The following is a 22,435-nucleotide window of genomic DNA, read 5'->3' on the forward strand; positions in this document are numbered from 1 at the left end:
CTTGTTTTTATAATATAAAAAAATTGAATATAATGTCTACAAATACCTTCTGAGTTGAATTTACACTATTATAAACTATATTTGTCTTGGGTTTTTTATTATTATTGAATAACATAATAGCAGTTGTTATTATGACAAATTATTCCAAATTTTTGAACACAGTTATTAATATTCTGGTTAAAAGAATACAGTTAGTAGTAAATTCCATCAGCAGCACCTGATTTAATTTAAGGACTGATTACATAAACTAGGTATTGCATGGTAACTGTAAATACTGGACCTCTTCAAATAGAGCTTTGGAAATGGATGAGCTAACACATGGTGACATAAATTCACAATCTATTATTTATTTATTTATTTGTGTTTATTTTAAATGGAGTTTTCTTTCTGATAAATGGCTTTACGTACCATTTTCTTATATTTCTTATATCCCCCTTTTGTACAGTGCTGTATGTCAGTCCTACATAGTAATACATAGACGACTAGCATAAAAAAGAAAAGTACATGGATAAACTACTTTATTTCTTTCAGATCATTTACAAAATGTACAGTCAGATTACCAAAATACTCAATATTTTGTCTTGTTTTTTTTACACAAATGCCTGTCAAGGCATAACAACATGTAACCATGTCACACAATACAGTTATGTCACACAGAGAGACAGTCAACAGCATCTCCACAAAGCCACACATCAACACCTTCCAATTAAAGCATCGTTTACTAATGTCATGGATATTTTGTACTTATTTACTAAAACCAGACCCATTTAAAGCTATACTTCCATTAAGATCTCGACAGAACAGAAGAGAAATGTTCATATATGATGGAAGAAAATGGACTTAAAACAGTGAGGAAGCGTATATTCAGAGATATGCATGTACAGTATATTATCTAGTACAAGTGTGTGAGAATGAAAACCAAGTATAGGGTTGAAAAATGCGTCTTGCAACAGGCTTTACAATGTCTTCCATGCTTACATCCTTATGATATTATTTACACAAGTTTACAGTATGAAAGCCAACAGGATTTTGTCAGACAAATATTCGCCTTGACCTACAGAACCTTAACTAATGTATCTTTTTTATGGTGTTAATACAAGTGAGCTAAATTCTTGTAAATAAAGGTTTTTATATAAACTGGGCGAGCAAACTTGATTAATTGAAGCGTACAATTTCTGAATCGGACTTTAGAAATACACATAGACAGAACACAAGATAATACAGAACACAGACAAAACTGATTACACCTTATTAACAACCCAAATTTGTTAAAAAAGGGTAATTAACTGCAAATGGAACCAATTGGAATTGTAACAACAATTTTGGTAAAGGCAAACGGACTCATGCAGTGTTCACTGCCATTTGTAGGCTACTTGTTTTAAAAAAAAACCTAATTACTACTATCAGACTGCATGCAAAGCCACAGTGAGATACATGCAACCACGCCAAAGTTTATATCATTTACAAACACCCACTGAGGCCTGTCAAGACTGCCAGCTGTGTTCATTATGTTCTAAAAACTATACAATATCCCAGACGGCTCTGTGATTACAATGAGACTTTCCATTTGAAGGCTTTGCGTCCAGTTTCACAGTATATCCCACCAAAGCTGTATACCCACTGAAGTATTTACAGTACAGTACAAATACCATGTTTGGATAGAAAATAAGCTTTACTGTGTAGCATGCATCATCTTATAAAGTCACTGACCGTTAGTACATCGATACACATTCAGCTGCGCTAGCAATGAGGTCTAAAGTGTTCATCTATCCACAAGATACCGGAAGACAGCATTGCAACAACCTAGGCACACCGCAGATAAGCCCAGTGCAGCATTGCTCTAACGTGTGTTAGTGTGGGAATCTCTTCTATGCTTTAAAGCCACGTTACGAAAGAGGCACAGAATCACCAACACACTCAAAACCACTCTGATATGTGCTTTAGCTCATCTTCAGCTACACTTTTTGAATTTGGGTAGTAATTAACTGTTTTAATAGTCGTAGAGATGAACGTCTGGAGTAATAAAATGAGTTGTGAGAGTTTATAACACTGATAGTTTACAGTGGCAGTAATATTACAGACAACCAAAAGAGGAAATACTGTCAAAATCATTGAAGAGACAGCTAACATGCTACTGTGGCTAGCAATGCACCAGTTAGCATGATCATTTGCATAATGCTAAATGGCAGCTATTATCTTTTACGTATTGTTAGCTTTTTGAATAAACTCTTCTTTTATTTATGCTTTGCAAACAATTTTGAAGACAGAAAGTGCATAATTTGTGTATCTAGCTGCATACTTCAGGTAAAGGTAGTGTTTTTGTGCTACACATCTGAGTTGCACCATGCATGCATCAATATATATACCACATCAATGTGTTTACTCTTTATGTAATATTTAGGAATGTAGTGAGCACATTATTATACGCATTGTTGCCTTTACGTATATAATCCTGAAGTTAGATGGCTACTCCTAGAGGAACTGAACTAAATATACATTGAAGTCTATGAGTAACTGGACAGTGTCACAGCATCTGTTGTGGCTTTGAAATATAATAATGACTGAGGTTAAAGTGCAGAACTTCAGCATGAATTCTAAAGAGGATCCATATCCGTACTGGGTGAACAATGCAGAAATCATAGCACTGTTTACATGCAGTCTCTCCAAGACTGCTTGAAGTCTGCAAACCATAGACATCACCAGATGTTGGTTATGTTCCATGATGATGCTCTGCCAGCACCTTTGTGTTGAAGGCTTTTTTGGTCTCTTTGTGGTGGTCAGAATTCTGCATACATTCCAGATAGTGTTCATGATCTGTGCATACACTTGATGTTTTGCCTGTGTTTTTGTTTCTGACTTTAAAGCTTCAAGATGTCCTGCTTTACTGACTGTAACACTTCTTTGGTCTTCATGTGGAGAAAGAACAGCAAGCCCAAATGCAAATAACATATCTAGAATGTAGACCCTTCATTAGCTCTTTTGTGCAAAAACTAATAATGCAGCCATGCAGCTGGGCAAATAACATATGAGTATCCAATTGTTCCTATTGCTGCTGTCGGAACAAAACTGAATCTTCATTTTTGTTGTTTTTTATTTTTTTTGGAAAACAAATCTTCTTATATTATTGTTCAAAATTAAGTTTTTTCCCTCTACTTTAAAGTTACCATTTCGGAGATACAGTGTTTCATCGTGATGGTGAGGATACAGGCATATATAAAAGTTTCAAAACTGCTGGTCAAATTACATGTTTTGTTGAACACATCCCCTACAGGGAACTTGTGCACTAAAATACTGCAAATTTGAGTTTCAGAGATTGGAAAAAAAACTAAATATAAAATATATAATGTGACATAACTTTTGCACAGGCCATATTTTATGTTTTTTTTTTTCCCAATATGTTAAATTCAGCAAATAAACAGAAGTTGTGCATTAAAAATTGTAATTTGGTGCCCAAACCTTTGCATATGACTATATATGTAAAGAGCTGTGATATAAATGTAAAAACCCAAAAAGCTGATATTCTGCACTTCAGCCAGTGTTTCACTGTAACACTTAAAATCCAATTTGCTGGAATACAGAGAGAAAACCAAAGCACTGTTTCACCGTCCAGTTACATATGGACTGCACTGTATGAGCTGCTAAAGAGAACGTTTGCTCTGAAATGTAATTCTCTGATTGCTACCAACAAGTATTATAATACTGGAGTATGCACTGCAGTTTAGCTGTGTATAAAAATAGTTTTTTCACTCTCTTCTATCATTTCTCATTAAATCAATTCCATTTGATTAAACACACAAACATACAAAAATATCTATCCCACTTTAAATGGTTAAGACTGTTAAGTGAGCATTTATAGTGTATTTTTTTGTAGAACTGTATACTGTCACTATTGTTCACATTTAATCTGAACTTAAGCTTACTTTTGTCATAGTCTCATTTGTCTAGATCCTCCACAATGAACAGTGCTTTATCCCTTGAACCATGAAAAACACTTTGAATGTTGCAAACTCACTCAAACCACTGATAGTACGATTACAATTACATAGTTATTGGTGAAACTGTATGATGCATGCTTTAGAACAAAGAGTCATTTCTGTGTCAAAACTAACAAAGCATAAAAGACTAATAAAAGAATTCCCCAGTGGAACAGGCAATATTTGGAAAGTGACAAAACTGGAAGATTTTAGATAAGCATCATGTCACATGCTGCCACAACACATCTTAAAAGCAGTGAGACTGAAGCAAGACTGTATCTAAAGCAGCAGTGATGAGAGACTGATAATCTATATGCTTAAACTCATGAAAGAAAGAGATCCATTTGAGATGTAAATAAGGCAAATAGATCTTTAGTCCTCTAAAACGGTCAGCATTCAGTAAAATAAAATAAAGAACTCAGTTGGTAAAGATGGTTGAGATTATCAAAATGAGTGAAGACAGCCAAAATCCTTTTTTTATGCATTTTCTGCATCTTCTCCATCTCTTTGTGCTTTAGCACAGCGTGGGCGATGCATCACAGTCCACAGCACTGCATCCGTGTCTGGTCCCTGTCAAGCGGACCCTTTTTATCTATAGAGGCATGGAGGACAACAGAGCAAGAAGAGCGTACAACCAGAGCAGCAAGACAAGAAACAAAAGCACTGGATTTAGAGGCTGATTGTGTTCCTATGGTCTCCCGAACTGTACAGCATCACGCCCATTTCAGGAGAATTCCTCATGTGCGGTTATGGAAGTTGCATGTGTTGGTGTGTATACCACAGAGAACATAAGCAGGCAGGTAGAGACAACGTTGGTGGATGAGGTCACTTCCTGTCCAAGACTCAAGAAAAAGCTCTGGTCAAACTGGGCACCAGCAAAACCACTGCTGCTGCCACGGCAACCACCATCACCAGGTTCCAGTCGCCCTCTTTCTCCTAAGGTCAGGGCAAAGTAGAGAGAGAGGTCAGAGGATGTAATGGTCACACACAAACAGACATTGGTCAGACAAAAGACAACTTACTCCAAAATTCAAAGTGTCCAAAGTGTGCTTCAAGACAAACGTAGCTACGTAATAGAAGCTTTAGCCATCACGTTAGTAATCTTAAATGTTGTGACATGCTGTTATCTAAGGCAAAATTCAGGCTTCTACTATTGTCTTGAGCTATGCAATGCACTTTATCCACTTTTACTGATAACAGTGAGTCATACGATGTCAGAAACCACATAAGCAAGTCTTTTTGAGATAACCAACTTATTTACCACGTTGATGTAACAAGTGTGTGATGATTTAGCCATGTAGTTTGGATTATGGTAACTGGTGGCTAAGAGCTCCCATTACTTGTTAGCTACCTGCTATTGACCTGCTCTCATTACTTGATAGCTACCTGCTATTGACCTGCTCCCATTACTTGATAGCTACCTGCTATTGACCTGCTCCCATTACTTGTTAGCTACCTGCTATTGACCTGCTCCCATTACTTGTTAGCTACCTGCTATTGACCTGCTCCCATTACTTGTTAGCTACCTGCTATAGACCTGCTCCCAATACTTGTTAGCTACCTGCTATAGACCTGCTCCCATTACTTGTTAGCTACCTGATATAGACCTGCTCCCATTACTTGTTAGCTACCTGCTATTGACCTGCTCCCATTACTTGTTAGCTACCTGCTATTGACCTGCTCCCATTACTTGTTAGCTACCTGCTATAGACCTGCTCCCAATACTTGTTAGCTACCTGCTATAGACCTGCTCCCATTACTTGTTAGCTACCTGCTATTGACCTGCTCCCATTACTTGTTAGCTACCTGCTATAGACCTGCTCCCAATACTTGTTAGCTACCTGCTATAGACCTGCTCCCAATACTTGTTAGCTACCTGCTATAGACCTGCTCCCATTACTTGTTAGCTACCTGCTATTGACCTGCTCCCATTACTTGTTAGCTACCTGCTATAGACCTGCTCCCATTACTTGTTAGCTACCTGCTATAGACCTGCTCCCATTACGTGTTAGCTACCTGCTATTTACTTGCTCCCATTACTTGTTAGCTACCTGCTATAGACCTGCTCCCATTACTTGTTAGCTACCTGCTATAGACCTGCTCCCATTACTTGTTAGCTACCTGCTATAGACCTGCTCCCATTACTTGTTAGCTACCTGCTATTGACCTGCTCCCATTACTTGATAGCTACCTGCTATTGACTTGCTCCCATTACTTGTTAGCTACCTGCTATAGACCTGCTCCCATTACTTGTTAGCTACCTGCTATTGACTTGCTCCCAATACTTGTTAGCTACCTGATATAGACCTGCTCCCAATTACTTGTTAGCTACCTGCTATTGACCTGCTCCCATTACTTGTTTGCTACCTGCTATTGACCTGCTCCCATTACTTGTTAGCTACCTGCTATTGACTTGCTCCCATTACTTGTTAGCTACCTGCTATAGACCTGCTCCCATTACTTGTTAGCTACCTGCTATAGACCTGCTCCCATTACTTGTTAACTACCTGCTATTGACCTGCTCCCATTACTTGTTAGCTACCTGCTATAGACCTGCTCCCAATACTTGTTAGCTACCTGCTATAGACCTGCTCCCATTACTTGTTAGCTACCTGCTATTGACCTGCTCCCATTACTTGTTAGCTACCTGCTATAGACTTGCTCCCATTACTTGTTAGCTACCTGCTATTGACCTGCTCCCATTACTTGTTAGCTACCTGCTATAGACCTGCTCCCATTACTTGTTAGCTACCTGCTATAGACCTGCTCCCATTACTTGATAGCTACCTGCTATTGACCTGCTCCCATTACTTGTTACCTGCTATTTACCTGCTTCCATTACCTATTAGTTACTTGCTAGCTACTTGCTCTCATTAATTGCTAGCTACCTGCCATTGTTCTGCTCCAATTACTTGTCAGCTACCTGCATCTAATACTTGTTAGTTACCTGCTATTTACTTGCTCCCGTTACTTGTTAGCTACCTGTCCCCATTAATTGTTAGCTTTCTGCTATTTACCTTTTCCCATTACTTGTTAGCTACTATTTACTTGTTCCCATTACCTGTTAGCTACCTGCTATTTACTTGTTCCCATTATTTGTTAGCTACCTGCTTCTATTACTTGTTAGTTACCTGCTTCTAATACTTGTTAGCTACCTGCTATTCACCTTTTCCCATTACCTGTTAGCTACCCGTCACCATTACTTGTTAGCTACCTGCTATTTTCCTGCTTCCATTACTTGTTAGCTACTATTTACTTGTTCCCATTACTTGTTAGCTACCTGCCCCCATTCTTCCCATATAGTGAGCTACTGTTGGCCTACTAATAGCAAAGCTGGCACCCTAATGGTTATTTGCTCAGCATTTTCAGGGTGGCCCACTGGTGCTGAAGTATTAGACAAATCCCAATTGTCATCACTCATTTTCCACTCACAGTTCAATTTACTTACTTTTCCTTCATTCCTTTCTTTCACTTTCCTTTGTAAATTAGTTTAGTAAATAATTGTACTTTATCACAGTGTCAGCAACAATTTTTTCAACAAAATCATTTTATATTAGGCCTAGTAATCTTTTTTTTCCCTTTCAGTTGTTTGTAATATTTGTCTTGGTGTATGTTACATAATAAAAGTCTTCATGCATTTACAATCTATTTGAGGGGGTTAAAAACTAGTCAGACCTTGTATGCAGGACAATAATCTGGATGGACCAGCAGTGGCATACAGTCAGTGGGGTGCTGACCTTTTCAAGCCAGCGGACCGATACATGCCTGCTGTCTATAAACCTCCTGCTATAGCATACATACACATAAAGCATGCTTCAGGAGACTTTTAGAGTGGGTGCATTACAGACATGCAGAAAAACAATGCTGGGGCACCAACACACACAAGCACACACACGTACTGCTTCCGGCAGCTCTTTAACAACGTGCTTCACTCTCACCTGTCAGTGTGCAAACATCCATGTCCACTTTCACACTGAAATGCTCATCGTCACCTCACAATTAAACGCTGAGGTGGTGGACAATGTCCACATTAGGGCTGACGGAAGATTTTGTGGCTGATACCCAGACCTATTTTAAGGGAAGTTACAAGTTGTGTAGTGTACACCCTGCTTAAGGTTTCCTGTCACTGGGAGATTGAATCCTGGCAACGCCATTTCCAAAAAAGTCACAAATTATTGGTGCATTATCAGTAATATTTTTGCTAATACTAGTTAAACTGTAGGTCTTCATTTTTTGGCTGATGTTACTAGCAGACTGATATATCGGTCAGCTGTAGTCTTATATTGTTTAGCTGTACGCATTTCATATATGGTCTTTTAAAAATACTCCATGTCTACACTCTTACAAAATATGGTTCTTCAAGCGTTTTTAAAAAACTCAAAGAAAAAAAGACTTAAAGAGCCCTTTGCATGATTAAAGGGTTCTTTGCATGGTTAAATTGTTCTTCAGCTTGATGGTGAATGTGCCTTAGATGGTTCTATATAGCATCAAAAAGGGTTGTTCTGTTGCTACAGGCTTAACTTAGCACATGGTAAGTCCACTGTGTCTTTTCAGTTATCAGAAATTTTCTCATTAGCTCATAATTTCATATGAAGCTTTTAGTTGAAGTCACTGGTATGACCCACTTTATTCTTAGGTAACTGTGAAAAAATAGAATACAAATGGATTAAATTACATACTTCAGTGGATATTCCATGATTGACAGCATGTGGTTTGATGCTCTTTGCGTTTTTCATTATAAATGTCACTGGTGTTACTGTCTCTGGTGTTACCTTTCTTATGTGTAACACCAATGAGGATTGGTAACACCAGTGACACCTATGGATAGATAAAAAAGTGGACTTTATATAGAATGACCCAAATGCTCTCCACAGGGAATATGAGGATCAAGAGCTAAATGCAGTCATCCCTATGTGACCTGCAGATATACACACACACACACACACAGCTGACAGCAATGACCCAGTAAACACTGTAACAGCGCTGTGCTGCCTCTCTCCCTCTGGGGTTATCAGGTTGGCAGAGAATGAACTGCCTGGCCAGCTTGTGTATATGTGTGAGCCTGTGTTTATGTGTGGCAGGGCGGCCCTGCTGGCCAGCAGTGTTGAAATCAGAGTTGTGGGAGCTGTTTTGGCCGGAGCAGTGATCTCCACCGGTCTCAGGGTGAATATGACAAGCACATCATCCCGTCTCCTCTTACTGAGTGAAGCAACCCCTCTGCTGGATCTTACACAGTGCGCCAAAACACCTCCAACACATTCATAAAACTCCGTCTTTTCTCTCTCCAATGCTTCTTTAAGTGTTTCAGTCACAGCTCGGCCCCCAGAGCCTGAACGCCTGAACTGAGGGCAGTTTCCATGAGCTTTTCACTTTGAAGACTTTGGCACGCAGGCATGAGGAAAGATCAATGAGAGGAGCCAGACTTTCCTGGCCAGATTCTGTCAGATTCAGGTTACCAGCCCTGTGATCCTTTTTGATTATCTTATCTCAACTCTGACTGACCCAAGACCTGTGGACACTTCACACATTAATGTGTTCTTTTATAAATAATGGTGTGAGGTTGGACAAGCTTTGTAGAATGTTTGCAAAACAATAATTGAGAAACTGTAGAACTTAAATAACACATTTAGGGTTGACTTCCCAGACAGGGATTAAGCCTAGTCCTGGACTATGATTCCTTTAAGTACTGTGTAGGACTAGGCTTAATTTCTGTCCAGTAAACCGACCCTTAAGGCCACTGCACACCAGATGCACCATGTCTCGTCAGGCACCATCAAAAAAATAGAAACCATTGTTTTTAATTAAAAATTAGAAACATTGTGGTTTCTCGCTCTTACGAAGTTTTTCTTGCCACTGTCGGTCTTGGCTTGCTCAGTGGGACCTGGACCCGGATTGTATATAAAGCTACTTTGCGAAAACGCCTGTTGTAAAAAGCAATATATATAAATAAACTTTGATTTGCATTGGCTTTTTACTGAAGGTACACACACAGGTGGCAACATTTGCGAATCTCTCAATACTCTGTTCCAATTCTCAGCACATCACAGCGTATCACTCAGCATTTTGCCATTACTTTGTTAAATTAAAGGCATATTGAGACCACATAAAGCCACAGTAGACGAATGTAGCTTGAATTTTACACAGAGAAAGGCAGTCAGTCTTTAAGATAAACAGATAAATGCTAGGTCTGTTACCTCAGCTAGTGCTACTAGCTTAGTCTTTTTTTCTACTTCATATCTTTCAGTATTTGGAAAAAATAAAAAACTGAGCTACAGTTTTGCATTAGGTTGAATGGGCCTTTTGCCTGTGCTCTGTAAAGCTTGTCCAACCTAGCAACAGTTGCTATGAAAGAAAATGTATAAGTCAGTTCTGACCAGTTAACCACACAGATTCAGGACATTTTTGAACTCCTCAGTGTTTTACCAATTAATCCCTTAACAAGCCATAAGTTTTATTACACACTTCTATAACCTAAGAATAGCTCCATTCATTTGCATGGAAGTCCCTGTAGCTACTGGATAATAAGCCTTTGTGTGAAATAAACCTGGATTGTTAAGTTGAGTTTCCGCCAGTAGCAGAGAGTGTCTGTCCGGTGTGCTTGTTGTCCAACATACAAACCCAAAGTGATTTTGTTCACAAATAAAGAAGAAGCAGGAACACTTTGCACAACAAGTAAGTTGCTACATTCCACAGTGCTGACAGTGACAGCCGTTTATAACTGCTTTTCGCTTGCACTTCTGTAAAGATTCAGCTTTTCTGCTGATGCTTCTAAAATCAGATACAGGAATCTTTCTGTGACTTTTCCAAATCTGATATAAAACAACTTTGCTTGCAACTTTGCCTCCAACTGCCTGCTGCTAAAACCTTCACTGAAAGTGTTCAGAGTGCTTGTTGTGAGGTTTAACAGGGCTTTTATGTAATACCCCAAGTTTCAGGGATGGAAAATACTTGAGTATTGTGTAACTGTACTTAAAGAGCCAGATGGCACGGTGGCGTAGTGGGTAGCACTGTCCGCCGCCCTGGCCGGGCAACCAGGGTTTTTTTGTGTGGAGTTTGCCTGTTCTCCCTGTGTGAGTTTCCTCCGGGTGCTCCGGTTTCCTCCCACAGTCCAAAGACATGCAGTCGGATACTAAACTACCCCTAGGTGTGAATGTGTGAGTGAATGTATATGTCTGCGTGTCTGCCCTGTGATGGACTGGTGACCTGTCCAGGGTGTTTCCTGCCTTCCGCCCAATGAGCACTGGGATAGGCTCCAGCTCCCCCCCGCGACCCAGAAGGATAAGCGACTTAGATAATGTGCATGTGTGTGTGTACCTAAAGAGCCCATGTCCTACATTTGCACTGTATTTTTTTTGTATGGTTTTATGTACCTCAAATATTCATAATTCATTTTACATGATCATTTTCCAGCCTCTCTATCCTTTAGAATTAAACAGGCTCTTTTTGTTTCTGTGCCTTTAAGACTGACATATGTAAATGAGCTATGTTCTGATTGGTTGCACTATATGGTGCCTTATTTAAAAAACGCAGTCTGGGCTAAAACACACTTTATAACTTCAGGGCGAATGGCAGGGGCTGAACTGCTGTAGACTGAATACAGACATAGTAATATAATGTAAAAGTGTTGGTTTTCATCACATAACAAAAACAGTGAATTCCAAACAGCATGTTTTGCAGGTTAATTTCCGCACATCAACTGTATGGACTGTGAACAGCACGTTTAGAAATTTTTACAATGAATCCTTTTAACATGAAACCCTTTTATTTCAAGAAAGCAAAGAAATATTTAGTTTGCCATGATGTAGGCCAGTTAAGTATTATACTGGATTTATATTTTACCTAAAATTGAGCACTTGTATTCTTACTTGATTACATTTCTAAGAGAAAATGTGCATTTGAATTTATCGATTTTATTAAAAATCCAAATTCATATCATTTTAAAATTGATCTGCCCACAACTATGCTAAATCATCTAATATCTCAAGTATATTTTCCATATTATTCCACTTTTAATTGGATATATTTTGACAAAGTAGCTACTTATTCTTTAACCTAAGCATAATTTCTCCACCCCTGAAATATCATAATGTATTCTATCAATATTTTGGAATATAATAACAATATATAACAATATAGCAATATTTCAATTTCATAGAGTAGAATGGTTGTGAAACAATGTGCACATCCATTAAAGAGAGAAAAAAAAAAGTACGGCATTTCACAGTTTTGCTGTAACTTTTACAGTGATGATTACTGACCACTCACTACAAGCTAAAAAGAAACCTCTCATTTCTTTGGCTTGTGTGTCCAGATGTCACATAGGTGAAGGTGATAACAACAGGTTGAGAGGCCTGTCTCTGCAGTCGTAGAGAAAGAAAAGGCAAAGCCGTACCTTTCCCCCTTTAGGACAAGAGCTCCGTCCAGCAGCACCATATCAGCGCCATTATTACAACCATTCCTATGAAGGGTATGGAGAGAACAGGGGACTCAGACGGAGGAGAGGAGTTCTGAGGGGAAAAAACAAGGGATCGCAGGGGATGGAGGGAGGCAGAGGAAGAGGAGGAGGTGGTGAGAGAGAAAAAAGAGAAATGAAAAAAGAAAGTGAGAGAGAGTGCACATGAAAGACATAAAGAAAGAAATGATCACACATGGATAGGAAGGTATACATGTACAGTAATAACAAATGAAGTAATGCAGTGTGCACAGAGGAGTGAGTGGAATGAGAATGATAGGGTTGACCAAAGGTAAACCAGATAGATAGATAGATAGATAGATAGATAGATAGATAGATAGATAGATAAGCAGTTTGATTATTAGGAAACATCAAATTGGTTCAGAATTTGATTGTGCAGTGTGCGTTGTGATCATATATGGTCGTGTGGCACATAGTGGTTATAAAGCAACAGAACAAAGCGATGGCAGATGCCACAGGGGAGGGGGAACAGAAAAAAAAACACTGCGATTAGAACACACCAAAGATGGTTAAACACAAGACGGAGACCTTGCACTCATCCCTTCATCAAGGCCGCCCTCTTGTCATTTAAAGATCCTTGCTCACACTGCCACTGAAAAAGTGATGCACTGAATCAAACACGAGTCAAACACGTACGTTATTTCCACATGAATAAATACCTATGCATAAAACACACGGTGCTGTTCAAGTCAGAGACCCTAAGTTGATTTAATTTTTTAAACAATTGGCCACTAAGCACAAGTTTTTCTTTTTTCAGCATCAGAAAGCCGAAAACATATTTAACAGAAAAAACTACAAAAAACTACATTTCATTTTTTTCACTATTGAGTGTGTCCACTCTACCTTTATTACAGCTTCCATTCTTTTCAGGAGACTCACTATCAGTTTTTCTTAGAAATCTGCAGGGATATTTTTCTACTGCTCCAAAGTTCAGTCTTAGAAGTTGGTTGCATTTTCTGCTTCTCATCATCCAAGTAATCCCAAACATTCAGTGATGTTGAGGTCTGGACACTGGGGCTTCATCAGCAGCTTCTTTGCTTTGTTTACCAGTTTTCTTTCCTTTTTTCAGTGTCTGTGTTTACATGCAAAGATTTTTGTCAATCTGATTGAATACATTCCGATTATAGATTAAGACTGAGGTGTTTACGCTCACTCTACTCAACAATCTGATGGAAAATCTCCGTTTACATGTAATCTGATCCAAAATTACACGCATGCGTAGAGTACCACTTAGTGTAGATGTTACCCTGACAATGAGTATCACGTCCAGTCAGAGTGAGATGAGCAGCAGTGAGTAGTGATTGTGTTTTTAATTGCTTGAAAATGATGTCAGACTCAGGAAAACATCCTTCACATGTCCTTATTAAAGAAGGCCAAGAGGAAGACGTCGTGTTCTGAGACACATAAGCTGGACGTCCGTCCCACCGCCGTCTTTTAAAGATCAGAACATAAACTTCGTCTCCTCTGCAGACCAGTTTCTGCTCCGCCATGTTGAACGTTATAAACTTTCACTATGACGTGACGCACATGATCAGAACATACTTAAACTTTCTGATTGGGAATGTAATCAGATACAGGCGTTTACATGGTTATTATTCTTCTATTTAACAGATTATTTACAGGATTACCCACCTCGTTCAATCGGATAGAATTTGTATTCTGAATGGTCTCAATAAGACTAGTGTATTCTGATTGATTTGTGTACTCAGACGTACTGTATTCCAATTGAGCTATTAGTCGGATTATTAACAATTTATTAGGCTGCATGTAAACACGGCTAGTGAGGGCTTCTTGACAGCTACACATCCTTTCAGACTCATAGTGCTGAGTTGTCTTCTCACAGTGGAAGGATGGACAGAAACACCTGTGGATGTTTTCAGACATGAAGCAGCTTGATTTTCTCCTTTCGCTCAAAGATGAGCTTTAAGTGCTGTTTATCTGATGGGGATAGTTCAGAAATACACACACACACACACATCTAAACCGCTTATCCTTCTGGGTCGCAGTGGGGTGCTGGAGCCTATCCCCGCTGTCATTGAGGCAGAAGGCAGGATACTAGTTCAGAAATACCTCCATCAAAGTAAATCATTTGTATATAATGGCTGTTTTGACTGGAACAAATGAAAGGTAGTCTCTGGCTTTTGCACAATACTGAATATAAATCAACAAAATTTTGTTTTCCATTTCACATACTGTCAGAGACCATCGTGCTGAAGTGATATATTTCACTCATGTCTAAATGATGTACACATTTGTATCAAGTAAATTCAATGCATCACTTTTTTTCAGTGTATAAAGCTGACCCACGCTAGCAAAGGAATCCTGAGAGTTGTAGGCAGCAGCACAGTGTGAGTGAGGGGTTAACCACACAATAGAAGTACAACTATGGAGGACAGGTGAGTGATATGGGACACAGTACTCAGACTGGACGGCCAAGCTTCCTTTCTGAGATTAAAAATCTGAAAGCAGTGTCCAATTAGAGGCTAGAGGACAGTGAATCTATTAGCTGGCTAACATACTGTCTTGCTGCGCAAGAAGTATTTAAAAAGACTGCTACAGTAGGTGCACATTGGTACACAAGCATTAGCATCAGGAAAGCATCTGATGTTTTGTAATCAAGCATTAGCGCCAGGAAAGCATGTTATATTATATACTGTATTTGTATAAATTGAAGACGATAGACAGTTAAAACTGTTAGACGCAACACAAGGACAAGTTGACGCAAAACAGCATGTGTGAGACGGTGATCAGCTGACACTCGAACAACAGTTAAGTGATCTGAACAGGACGCATGTTGGAGGACACTGATCGTCACTGATGACTATTATTGTAGTTACACAACCACATGCAATCATCGGTCATGTACAAAGTGTCATCAAAGGCACACAGACACATATTAGCATGTTAGCACGTGGAATTGCAATGTGTTTGTGGTGTGTTAATCCATTTTTTGTGTATTTGAAAAGTTACTCTGCAAAGAAAGTACATTTGAATAAATATATACATGACATTTCTACCCTGGGTATTGCTAAATATCTCGAAACCAACTTAATATACACTGAGGGAAAGAAGAGCACATTACAATCAACCCCTTTGCGACCTCTCACCTGCGCCTTCCTCCCTGCCAACCTGTCAAGCTCTGCCCTGCAGCGTTGTAGCTCCGCCTCCAGCTCCGCCCTCTCCCTCTGGCTGCTTTCGTAGAGGCCTTGTAGCTCCAGAAGTTCTCCCTTCAACCCCTCACACTGAGAGAGAAAAAATTGAGACGGCATAAATCACAGAGAGATGTGTAATCACTGTCATACGGGCATATACACAGATAGACCCCAGGGTGGGCTTGAGCCCCTGTCCCCTTGCCCTCAAACTGCCATATTGGTTGGCATGTATAATATCCTTTATTCTTTATAATGATTATACTTCTTATAGCCACTCTGTTAATAAGGTGGGGGTCAGCATCGCCCACAAGCTTTGTTGCTATTGGACACTCCCTCTGCTGCAGTACTGGCTGCCTATGCAGATTTGCAGAAGTAACTCTGACTTGTCACAGACACATGCAGTACCAGAGCTTTGGAAATCCCAGCAATACAGCATAAGGCTTTTTAAGAGAGCATCACATTGCATGATGTGGTTATTTGGAACAACAACCAAACAAACAGCTGTAAAGGATGCTAATAACCAAGTTTCTGTTATTGTTAAATGCCTGGATTATGCCAGGCTCTGTGGAGCAGTTAAATAGAGTCACACCTCCACAGCTCATGGTCATTAGATAGAACAGTGGGTAACATTACAGCCTTAAACAGTCGTATGCAAAGTTTTGAGGACGCCTGGTCAAATGCAGATTTTCTAAGTGAAAACAAGTTAAAACATCATTTACAGAGAACATACCTCTGCACATTTTAATGCAATGTTAATGTTTATTTAATGAATTTAACATATTGGAAAATATAAAACATAAAATGTTGCCTGTGCAAAAGTTATGGCACATTTTCTAATTTATGTTTTTTTCCCAAAATGTTGAACTCAAAAATAGAAACTGTGCACTAAAATTAGCAGAAAAATGCCATATTTAGGTTTCTTTCCAGTAAAGTGACATGACATGTAATTTGACCAGGGCGTATTCAAATTTTTGCAATATAATATAAGTTATTTTCAGTTTGAGTCATGTTCACCTGCAAATCCTGTTTTGGAGAATCATTTTTCTTCTATTTCGAACACAGTATATTCCATGTGCAATTCAGGTAAAATATCCTTAAAGTGTAAATATTGCTTTTTTATTTATAACATTTATATAGTTAATTTTTGTGAACAGAGTTATGTGAAGGATAGAGTTTATATTTTTTGTCTTAGATTTTTTTTATCTTTAGTATTATATACAGTCTATACAGCAATAAGTAACTAACTGTTACCTTGTTAAGTACTTTCTAGATTCTTTTCTTGTTACTTCTTTTCTTGGGTGTCTTACTATCCCTTTGCTGCTGTAGCACTGTGAATTATCTTATCCCATCTTACAGACAAAGGCATATTAAGAGCTGGAACACTGTAAAAATGTCAGTCTCAACGGCCTGGATTTGGAACTTCTTCAATAAGTGATATATTTGTTGCTATAACGTACCTCCCTCTGGACCTGGAAGGCTCTCTCCTCAGCCTGCTTGAGCTGGTCTCGGAGGGAGAAGACTTCGGACAGGCCCTCGCTCCTCTCCACAGGATTCACGGTTCTATCTTCAGTGGAGAGGTTCTTCTGAATGGAATCGTCCACCACACGCCCGCTCTGCTCCGACTGCAACATGCTCATGTAGCCTTCGGCCTTTACCGCCTTCTCTTCTTCCTCCTTCTGCCCATGGTTCTGTCTTGCGCTTTCATTGTTGTCCTGCTCTCCTCGGACAGCCAGGTAGGAGTCAGTGGAGCTGGAGTAGAAGAAGAAACCTAGTGAATGGGTCAGTTCGTAAAGCAGTCAAACTGATTTTATTAGTAAGAACACCAAATACATGGAATCACGGAGTCAGTCTGCTATCTGTCTATTCATCACTTGTGCTTGAATTTAAAACCCGTTGACTGTAAAAACACACATAGGCAGTTGCTGAAATCTGTCAGAAAACATTCATGCAAAAGTGCATTTTTGTAAAAGTTGAATTCTACAGTCGAATGTATTTCTAAATAAAGTTGTAAATGGGTTCTAGGGTGGTGCAACCTAGATATTTCTGGAAACTAAATAATACATGTTTAAATAAATGTACATACATTTTTAATTCATTTTTATTCAGTAGAATAATGTCTGTAATTAAACAATGCAAGTATTATAGTACTACTCTTGTTTTATTAATATTTTAATTTCCAATGGGCAGGACTAATTTTGTGAGAAAGACGTCACTCCTGGCCTTCTGGACATCCTAGATATCACTGGACCAAGCAGAGTGTCTGTTGTGCCACCAAGATGATTCACATTAATATACATACACACACACACACACACACACATATATATATATATATATATATATATATATATATATATATATATATATATATATATATATCATAACTGCCAAAAGAAAGAAAATTGAAAGAAAAAATAATGTTCATGTACAGAAGTCTGGAGAGTATGTAAGTCCTAAGAGGCCTTGAGCTGTTGCTATAATTTTCTGGATTGTTACCTTAAGATAACGAGTTAATCATGTTGTGATCTCAAGATGACAACTTTGTAATCTTGAGACCACAAGATAATCAACTCATAATCTCAGGATAACAACTATTGTTATCCCAAGATAACAAGATAATTAACTCATTATCTCAAGATAACAATCCAGAAAATTATAATTATCATAAGGCCTTTCTTGTACTTCCGTAGGAGAGGCCATGCGCTGCTGCAATAATTTTCTGGATTGTTATCTTGAGATATCATTGGCTCAAGACAACAATTTTGGTATCTCAAGATAACAAGATAATTAACTTATTATTTCAAGATAACAACTTTGTGATCATAAGATAACAGGATAATTAACTCGTTATCTCAACATAACTATCCAGAAAAATTATAACTACCTCATGACTTTTCCAGACTTCCATAGTTCATGTGCAAATGCACACATACGCATCAAGTAAGCTTAAACTATTGTCACGTACAACATGCATAAAGACTAACTCAGAGCCACCGTCCTGAACATTCTTCAATGCTGTCAGTGTTGGGAGTTGTAATTACAGAAACAGGACACCTCTGCCATGCTCAAGCATATTTCTGCCTCTAACTAAAGCATGAGGCACCACCCAACAATGAGCCCTGAGGGCCCTGAGCTAAGAAGAGTGTGTTTAACTAGTGTGTAAAGGAGATCATGTATACATCAAGAACAGGAACGCTTGTGGGAGACAGCAGTATGTTGAGAGATGTTCTATAGCTGTCAGCGAATGTTATTCCTAACTGTGTGATCTTTGAATAACCTCAGTGTTCTTTCGTTTCTGTTATTCTATACTCAGACCTGTGGCTGCTGACAGAAGGGATGAGTGTGAGCAAAACTCCTGGGCCACACATACAGCGCTGTGGAACACATGACCGCATGTTTGTGGTAGAAAAAGTTTCAGATTCAATGGGGTGTAAAGAAACCACTTGAGGTTGGCTTAAAATCATTCCTCTATTTTATAACGCTGCATTCTGTCATATACCTGTAGGCACGATATTGGATGCTTTATTTCTTTGTTAACCCTTTCATTATTCTTGTCTTTTTCTGTTTGTGGATCACTGTTAGATTGGGTGGTGGGAGGGGGAATAGGAAACAGTCATGTTGTCAGTGTTTAGCCACTGTTTCATTGAGCTACAAATGAGTAAAAGTGAATTACACCATGTTATGGCCAACGATAAATGTGACCTCTAGGAGTTAAGCACTTTCACATCACTGCATGAAGGAATTCTGCTCCAGTGCAGAGTTCTGTTGTACGCTGGTTGATCTGTGTGCTTGATTGACAGGCAATCGGGCCACTCACCTGGCTTTCTGCTGCTCCAGCAGCTGCAGCTTCTCGGAGAGCTGCCTGTTGTCGTTCCTCAGAGTCTGGCACTCATCCATCAAAGTGCGACACTCTTCCTTCAGCTGCCCCACCTCCCCTGACCAAACACAACACATACACAGGGTTAGGTTTTTAAGTCAGACTTAAAAGGGACAACGGAGGAGATGTAAATAGCTTACATCGTTGTAGCTCAACCCAAATACTGTAGCATAACAAAAAAAAGCACCAGAAAGCCACCTGCAACATTTGTGTGGTTTGTATGTACAAAAACAGTCATATTTCATATTTATATGACCATTTAGAAACATTTTCTCTATTGTAGAATTAAACAGTATGTTTTTGTTACTGTGACTTTAAAATGTGTATGTAAATACTTTCTGCTCTGATTGGCTGACCCCAAATGAAGTGAAATTATCACTTCAACATGAACTGGTTGTACCACTGCAGGCTGGGGATTATGTGTAAATTGTGACATCATAACCATGATGAATTCAAAACATCCTGATTTTGCAGCTTAGTTTCCATGGATAGACTGTGAAGACTGGGAAGTGCAAGGCACAACCTGTGAGACTTGATTGATTTTGTATCCAACTTTTATTTTAAAATGGCAGTAAAAATGCCATGATATAGGACCCTGGACACAGTAAAATGATGTGTAAAGCCATCTATTAGGCAGTACACAATTATGTGTTCCAAAAACATTAAAAAACATACAAAAAATAAATAAATAAATAATACACTGTAATTTTAAGTTTGGCTGCATTAGTGAAACCATTTCCAAAGCTCTCCTTGAGAAAGCCCAGTATTCATTATTTTATCTAATCAATCCTTCATTAAATTAAATCAGGTACTGATGATGTAATTTAAAGGGGAATTCCACCAAATTTTCAAAATTTCTGGATGGTTCAATCATTGAGATGTAAACAGAGACATTCAGAGTGGTGTAACTTGAAATGCTCACTTACCAACTCAGATTTCCTTACAGCAGTGATGATAGGAAGCAGGGGTCGCAAATTCCACATGCATTTTTATTTATTAGCCATAAAATGCATATTCAGCCTGTTTTAAAATCAGAGATTAAATATTTTAACTGAATATTTGTTACATATTGGTTTAAACTATTTCATTTAATTATAGGCCTATGAATAAAAATATCAGATGAGTCGGTCCAGTTGAATGGTCACCAGAGGCCAACAAAAAGGGTTAAAAATATGTTTGAAGCCATAAACTTGCCTCAAAACTATCATAAAACAATGTCTCCAGCATCAGGCAGTGTACTTATAACCATTACATGCAATTACCTTTTTGGGAGGGAGTTTTAGAGGCATTAAACTTTTCAGACTCTGTGAATGACTCAGTAAGTTTCATTAGATGGGAGCATTTCACATCAAGCCACTCTGAATGACACTGTTTACATCTTAATCATTTAATTAGACAGAAATCTTGGCAATTAGTGGAATTTCCCTTCATCAAATCCATACAATGACTGGAATGCAGCAAGATCCATGTTTTTCTAACTGTATTCTTCTAACCAAGACATTAATAATGTTTTAAAAATGAGAAATTCATGATACACTTTGCTGTATATATGTTTATTTGCATTCTTTCGAATGCTAAAGTTTTTACTGGCAAAAATGCAAATGGTTTTACACAATTTCCTCGGCTGTGTAAATTTTTTGCACAGTACCGTATGTAAAAAATCAATGCTTATTTGCAAGTCACTTTGCAAATAAGCCACAGCTGTCCATAAATGCAGTCCAGTTCACTCTCCTGACCTGTCATTCCACTGTCCAGCCCTGATCGTTTGCATATCCTTGACAAAGCCACACTCCAGCAGTCCGGCTCCTCTAATCCTGCAGGCATCTCTATAGCACAAACAACTTTATCTGTCTTTCCCTGCAGTCCATCATCACGGTGTGTATGTGTGTGCTAGTGTGAGATGAACGGCTATGATTAGTGGCCCAAATGGCATCGCAAAAGGGCATGCAGAACATCAGCAATTAGCTTGACCATTTTACAATTTGACCACTGTATTTGGTCACAGATCAGAGGGGAATGGACAGTGTGGTTTGTGTGATGGTCACAGTGGCGTTGAGTTCAGGCCTGGGATCAGTGTGCAGTGCTGAGAAGTCGTAGGCATGCTGTTTACAGTACGCATCTTAATATAGTAAAAAGCTGAAGCCACTTTTGAGAGCCTGCTGAGCTGAGAGAGCCTGCTGACCTGAGAGCCTGCTGAGCTGAGAGAACATCAACACGCCTGCTAACGCTGAGACTAATGCCTCACTGGAGGCCTTCTGCTCCCTCATTATGACATTACAACATGCCATGTGTGTCTCAGAGCTTGCACAAGTATTATAAACATTGATCCAAAGAAGATATGAACGCACTGCTATACGCTTTTGTCCAAAATCAAGCACTTCTGTAGCACACCAGCCACTTTCAGTGCAAACAGTGCAATGACATTGCATGCACTCAATAATCTGATCCTTAATCATATCATAACATTTGTGCAGTTATCTGATTATTCAAATGGTCATGTAAACAGCATTCTGTGATTTCTTAGCTCAGAGTACGGTCTAAAATCCAATTAAGAAATCCGATAAAGAGAGCTGGATTTTAGCTCAGTAATCAGATTTCTCAGTGCATGTAAACTCGTACTCTGATTTCTTTCGGATTTCTCAGTCTGCGTCTGTGTGAAAACAGACCGCAGCACCAGAAATAAGCGAGCAGCGTTGCCGTGAGACGCAGCAAAACACTTTTGGAGCGATGCTGAAACCGACTACAAGCTTGACGAAATGACAGATTTAAATATTCATCATCCTCCTCTAAAAGCTCACGCACATAAAGTTATTATGGTTTGGGAACCAGCCTTGTGACTGGAAGGTCGCTGGTTCGTTCCTGAGCCAATGGTCCATGGCAAGGCACCTAACCCCCAACTGCTCCCCAGGCGCTGCGGATAGGGCTGCCCACCACTCTGGGCAAGTGTGCTCACTGCCCC

General features: G+C 39.0%; 1 protein-coding gene across 6 annotated transcripts in view; it reads right to left on the minus strand.

Moving 5' to 3' along the window:
• Positions 1–503: 503 nt before the first annotated feature.
• Positions 504–22,435, minus strand: part of LOC118803229 (coiled-coil domain-containing protein 136) — a 70,226-nt gene continuing 48,294 nt past the window's right edge. For 2 of the 6 annotated variants that reach the window (XM_036563767.1, XM_036563769.1), the window contains 3 exons: positions 19,417–19,534; positions 17,057–17,348; positions 15,188–15,689 (listed from right to left, as the gene is read on the minus strand). In XM_036563767.1, coding sequence (XP_036419660.1) covers positions 15,414–15,689; positions 17,057–17,348; positions 19,417–19,534 — 686 coding nt within the window. In that variant the 3' untranslated portion in view covers positions 15,188–15,413. Of the gene's footprint in view, positions 4,911–12,366; positions 12,482–15,185; positions 15,690–17,056; positions 17,349–19,416; positions 19,535–22,435 lie in introns of those variants that run through there. The other 4 variants (XR_005006840.1, XM_036563770.1, XM_036563771.1 and 1 more) reach the window with 4 other exon arrangements.

This window comes from Colossoma macropomum, unplaced genomic scaffold (genome assembly GCF_904425465.1).
Source record: "Colossoma macropomum unplaced genomic scaffold, Colossoma_macropomum, whole genome shotgun sequence".
Lineage (NCBI taxonomy): Eukaryota > Metazoa > Chordata > Actinopteri > Characiformes > Serrasalmidae > Colossoma > Colossoma macropomum.